General features: G+C 39.0%; 1 protein-coding gene across 2 annotated transcripts in view; it reads right to left on the bottom strand.

The window, feature by feature from the left end:
* Positions 1-3,886: 3,886 nt before the first annotated feature.
* VWC2 (von Willebrand factor C domain containing 2) overlaps positions 3,887-6,000 on the bottom strand; it is an 81,282-nt gene continuing 79,168 nt past the window's right edge. The window contains exons 3-4 of one of the 2 annotated variants that reach the window (XR_012655256.1): positions 4,799-5,186; positions 3,887-3,938 (exon numbers count right to left, since the gene is read on the bottom strand). Coding sequence is in view for 1 of the 2 variants with exons in the window: in XM_032800297.2 (XP_032656188.1) it covers positions 5,035-5,186 (152 nt within the window). In the remaining variant the exon portion in view is untranslated. Of the gene's footprint in view, positions 3,939-4,479; positions 5,187-6,000 lie in introns of those variants that run through there. The other variant, XM_032800297.2, reaches the window with a different exon arrangement.

The raw sequence follows: 6,000 nt of genomic DNA, 5'->3' as shown, positions 1-6,000 counted from the left end.
TCTATACCACCGAAGAAGAGAGGAAAACAATTCAAGGATCCAACTCTATTCTGGACACTAAGCACTTTCCTGATCAGGGCCTGAGTCTTCTGCTCTTCTGTGCTGTGTCAACGTCTTTATTGCTTTGTTGTTATACTTCTCATCTATTTTGTCCTAAGATATGTTGTTGCAACCTCCCTGTCTTTTCCCACTCATTTTGTTCCCCCACCCCATGAACCCCTTCTTACTAAGTTAATTTCCCTCCCACTCAGTCTTTCTGTTCATCACCTTCCTGTACTCAAATTCTGTAGTTTTCTCCTGATAGTTTGGCTTGGTGTATTTCTTCCATTATCATTCTCACACCACTATGGCTCTTCCTCTTTCTGATGTTCTTCTGCTCTCACCTTTTTTTCCATTATAAAAACCTTTAAGAATGGCTATATTTGCCTTTACAACATTATCTTCTCTATTTGGTGTCTTTTGTATTTGTCGGTTTCTGTCTTTTCTGTCTCCTTGTCCCCAAATCCCAATAGGAATAGTTAGATAGGAACATACATACCAGTGCTTCAACTTGTGCAGCTTAAAGGCTCTCATAATGTATCAGGCAGTTGCACTATAGTATAACATGGGAGCAAACTTCTGAATGCTGCTTTAAAGAAAAAAAAAAAATTTAACCTTTTCATCTACTATGTTTTCCATCCCTTCTCAGCATCACTTTGAATGTGACAGAAAAGAAAACTGAACGCTTCATGGAGAAAGCTGGAAAATAAGTTACACTTACAAATAGTTTTTGAACTCACATTTTCTATTTTTTCCCCCTCTTCCGCCATTCTTAGTAATAGGAACATTTTATATGAATGATAGTTGTTTTTGTTTTTTAAATATTCTCTGCCTGTTCCCCTATCAGAAAACATATGTGGCATGATCTCTGCAGCAACTACTTATGCATATTTGAGGACAAATTCACTCCTGTTGTAAACCACAGAAGTCAGAGTTGATTTCAGATGGGGAATAAGCAGGAGAATTAAAAGCAGAGACCCTGTGTTCATGGAAGTAACACTAAAAACAACTGGGAAAAGAAGAATGTCTGCTCATCCTCAGACCTCCCCCAAAAAAACACCCATTCACCATGAAATACAGACGTATTCATGACCCATTAGCAGGTCTTGAAATTTAGTTATTAGGGCCCTACCAAATTCACGGCCATGAAAAATGCGCCATGAGCTGTGAAATCTGGCTACTGTAGGGGAGGAGGGCTCCTCCTGTGTGCTGGGCTCCATCTGCTAGTCCCAGCTGGACACTGGAGGGATGGGACTTGCTCTTTCTCTGCAGGGGCTGTTCCCGGGCCAGATCAGACCCACCTCCAGGAATCTCCCCTGACTACTGGAAGCTCCACAGCAGCACTGCCTTCAGAGCTGGACTCCCAACCAGCAGCTGCAGAGCTTCCTGCAGCCATGGGAGGTTCCTGGGGGGGTCTCACCCAAAGTGGCCCCTGCAGGACACAAGGAAGCCCCATCCCTCCCCAGCCCAGCACATGGTAGTAGTCCCCAGCTGGGGCGCCCCCAGCCCTGCACCTCCCCAACTCCAGCTCCATATGGTCCTTGGTGGTTGCCAACCTATAAGGCCGGCCTTTGCCTCCCAAGTGATGACTCCGCCCATACCCTGCGACCATCACTTCTGTGCTAGCACTCACTTCAAAGCTCTCTGGCTGCCTAGCTCTGAAGGCAGCACAGAAATAAGGGTGGGAATCCATGACTCTTTTTGGGGGAGGGAGGCCCACAGTTACAGCACTCTGTTTCAGATGTTCACATGAGAAATTGCCTATTTTTAAAATCCTATGAACATTAAATTGGCCAAAATGGACACTGAATTTGGTAGGGTACTAATTCTTATGGACGAAAAACTGCAAGTTAGAGAATTGCCAACCAGCTGGAATAAGTAATACCGCTTGAACATCGGCAGGTGCCTTTGACCATTTTAACTGGCTTGAGTTGTCGTCCCATTTTTGACAATATACATTAAGTAAGTGATAACCTAATATTTGCAGTAATACACATTTTTACCAGAGTCAGATTTTAAAACTATCATTTTATGTCAAACTGACATTTGTTCACTTAAGTAACATGTTTTAGTTGATTAAAATTATAAACTGGAAAGAGTTAAATATAACTTTCAGTAACCAGTAAATTGTCTGTCAGCAAAACAGAGCTTGTTTTCATGTTTCTTCGTTTTTGTTCAAACCTCGGACGAGCACTTCTCAGTACGATACGCTCAGCAACTCAATATGCTGTGTGGCTTTGCTCATTAGGAACTATGTAGCTGGATTTTATTTCTACTTTTGTATGAAGAAATTAAACAGCATGTGCTCCTAGATTCGAACAGGAACAGTACTTTAGTTATGTGGTGAGAGCTAGATCAATATAGATGTCAACACTGGTATCTAATATGGATACTAGGAACATTCTGGTCTGCTTAAAAAGTTTTAGAAAAAAAGTCTACAGCTGTACAGTTTCCTGTATTCCATGTTTGGTAAGGTTTTATTGTTCTTTTCTACTGCTATTTGAAAGACTCCCTGTAAAATGTAACTTTTTCCTTTCTGCTATAGTCCTCAGCACCTGAGGAAGAATAGCATCCCACTGCAGGTTGTATATTCCTTTTCATTTTTGAAGGGGAGAGGATATTGATCTTTCACAGTGGCTAAATCTGCCCTAGTCTATCTTAGATCTTCCCATTACCCCCTTTTAAATGCTAAATAATAATTACTGCATCTACAAGGTGCCAAAATCACAGTGCTGGAGCCTGAAGTTCACATCTACAGGTAACACAGGCACATACTGACAGGCTCTCAGACATTACATTGCCAGTGTTCCTGTTCACTGATATAGTAGAATCACCCGTGGAGTGTGCTTGTTCACTCCTTTGCCTCTTTACTGAGGCTGTCAACAAGAATGCTAGTCAGAGTCAATTATGGGTTATTTTCTGTGTAGCACTGACATCTGTGCTAGAAATTTGCCTTTGCCCATCAATTTCACACAGACCACTGAACAGACCTCAGCTGGCAATAGTTACTATGGGCCTGGGCTGGCTTTTTGTTCAGTGACCTCGATGTAAAAGACTCCATAGCCCATTATGAATCTCCATAGCCATCTTGTCATCCTCCCAATCGTGATTTTTAAACAGCAGTCTCTGCAACTCAACAATATTAGAGAAACAACTTCAGTAAACTAGAGAGACCTGAGAAATCATGAGGAATCACACAAATCAGACAGGAAATTTGGGTGAAATCGATACGTTGGTATCAGGATTAAAAATTTGAAGTGGAAAATGCTCAGTCTTAACTATGCCCCTGAATTGGAACAGGGATTTGAACCTACCTCTCCATTCCAGATGAGTGCCCTAATCTCTGTGTTGATGGGTATTCTGGGTTGGGTCTTTGAGTCAATTCTGTTGAAGGTGGAAAATGCCTGGGTTGAGAATCCTAAGAGGGCTTTGGCTTGGGTTGCTCAGAAGCCTCACTCATTAGCTGTGGGGCATTAGGGCTTTGCAAATGCTGACTGGTAGAAACTCAGCTTCCACTTAGCCTTGCAGGTGCCTGAGTGATGGTTTTCAGAATGCCAGTGGCACCTAAACATTGGAATCCTAAGTACCTTTCTGAATCTAGCTCTTAGCAACTTGGGACCAAAATCTGTTTGCTTTATTCATCTGAGTAACATAACTACTTTTGTAAGGTGAATAGGATTTGGCTTTGATTTAGGGCCAAATTCTGCCACCTTTAGTTAGATTATTTTTCTTCAGATTTGTAATTGTTATGGTTACTTAAATTTGCTTGTCCTTGATCTGGTTGAGAGAAAAACAATTGTCTGGCACTTGATAGCTATGTGGGCAAAATCCATACTTGATGTGAAATCCTGGCCCCTCGAAGTCAATGGCAAAACTTCCATTAAAATCCTGATAGAAGTCTGAGAGAGAAACAATGTAAGTTACGCATCAGGTGTCATGTAGTCAACTACTAATTCCTAATATTGCACTAATTCAGCAAAGCATATGTTAAGTCCATACTTAAGTGCTTTCTTGAACCTGGGCCTCAGTAGTGATTCAACCCAAGTGTAATATATGAGAGTAGCAGAAAAACAAAAGCATGTTTAAATAAAATAGTGGAGACCTGCTTTATCTTACAGCTGGTTAGTTGCTTCTCCTGTTACATGCCCTGTCACCCTCTGTTGTCAGTTGTACTTGTTTTTCACAACCATTAAATGTAAATTTGTTGCAAGTTTCATTGTTTTGTCACTTACAGCCATTATATCAGATATGGGACGCTTTACATCACAAAAGAATTCATCCTGATGTGATGTGATGTGATGTGCATATACCTGAAGTTAATTCTTATAGGATCCATGTTTAGAGTTCTGAAACAATTACTATGATCAAAGTCTTCCCAGTTATACTAGTGCAGGCCGACTGGAGATGCATCAGAATAACTGAGGAGAGAATCTGGCTTACTTTTGCACAAATAATAAATTTAGCACATTCTTTTAAAGCTTATACCCTATATTTTCAAAAGGTAGAACTTCAAAGTACCTGAAATATGTGATTGATTTGCTGGCTATTTTCTGGCCACACCTTTATTATTGTTGCCCACCAAAAATAAAGTCATGAGAAAACTAAAACGGAAATGTTTTAGGCATGGTGCATGTACACAATAGGACAGGCAACCGTACCGTATTTTAAGCTGTATCTCTATAAAACATTTATTTTAACCTCTATCATGGAATTATATAAATACATAGAATATTTGATAGAGTGTACTCAGTGCACTCACCATGAAAATAAAATGTTAAAACAGGATTTTTTATGTCCAAACTTTTTTAAATATATGGATTTCTTTGTCTTGGTATTTTGTTTTTCATCAGAATGTAATACTGCAATATGATTATCTTTTCTCCTCACCAAAAATATTCTTATTACAATGAATAATCTTTCTCAGGCTTATCTAGGGTTTTCACCACAGTGAAATATTTTATAAAAACATCATAGTACTTTTGATTTGTAGATTCCCTAGATCTGTTTGCATTCATGTCTAGTGCACATAGCTTGTCGTTCAATTCTCCAAGTGCCTTCTTCGTAAGTACAGTGACATATAGTACATTCATCAGTCTTCACCTCTCGGCCAGCTGGAATGACAGTGGTTTCTGCAAAGCAGTTTGGGCCTAAAAAAAAAGGAAATTAATAATTATATCTACATCTATAGTTTTTGCTTCTTAATACTGCAGACTTAGTATAAAATTAAAAGTAACATACTTTTTGTTACTAATGTCATTTAGTTTTGATTTTAAAAAGAGGATATTTCATTAGAAAAGGGAATGAGAACCATCTATTCTTTCTTTATACTGGGGTTTTGTATGCACACTCCCCCTCCATTCAGGAATATGTATAGGTGTGCTAGTTGTACAGTATTTTGTAGTAAGATCATACACAGCCATGATAGAATCTGGGCAGAGTCTGTTCCTGTAGATAAGTACAGATTTCAGATGTGAGAAACGCTTTGTATTGTCCAGAAAGAGTAGAACACTATAGCATCACTACAGGTTATCAAGCATTTTACTTTAGATTTTATTGCTTCTTCCACTGGAAACATGTTTAGAATATACTATAATATTTGTAAAGTATCCAAGCTTTATTTTGTGTTAGCTGAGAAAATGTTTCCTGTCTCCAATATAACAGAGTAATTTAAAACTGTACCACCACTTATTCACTCTATATATTGATATGTTAACCAGCAATAAGCAAAGCACCCTATTTTAGAGTTCACAGAAAGATGTTTGTTTCCAACCACAAGGCAGGAGAACTGCCTGACAATAGTCTCTTCAGGCTGGGGCACTACCTCTTATAAAATACTGTTTTTGAGTTTTCTTTGCAAACAAAAAGTAGAAGCCAACTATTTGTGGAGGACAAATGAAATGATTCATGTGTTAATTTGAATAATACTCTCTTGGGAATAAAAGAGTATCATTTTGTTCAAGG

This window comes from Chelonoidis abingdonii, chromosome 2 (genome assembly GCF_003597395.2).
Source record: "Chelonoidis abingdonii isolate Lonesome George chromosome 2, CheloAbing_2.0, whole genome shotgun sequence".
NCBI classification, from domain to species: Eukaryota; Metazoa; Chordata; order Testudines; family Testudinidae; genus Chelonoidis; species Chelonoidis abingdonii.
This window is presented reverse-complemented; position numbering and strand designations above follow the sequence as displayed.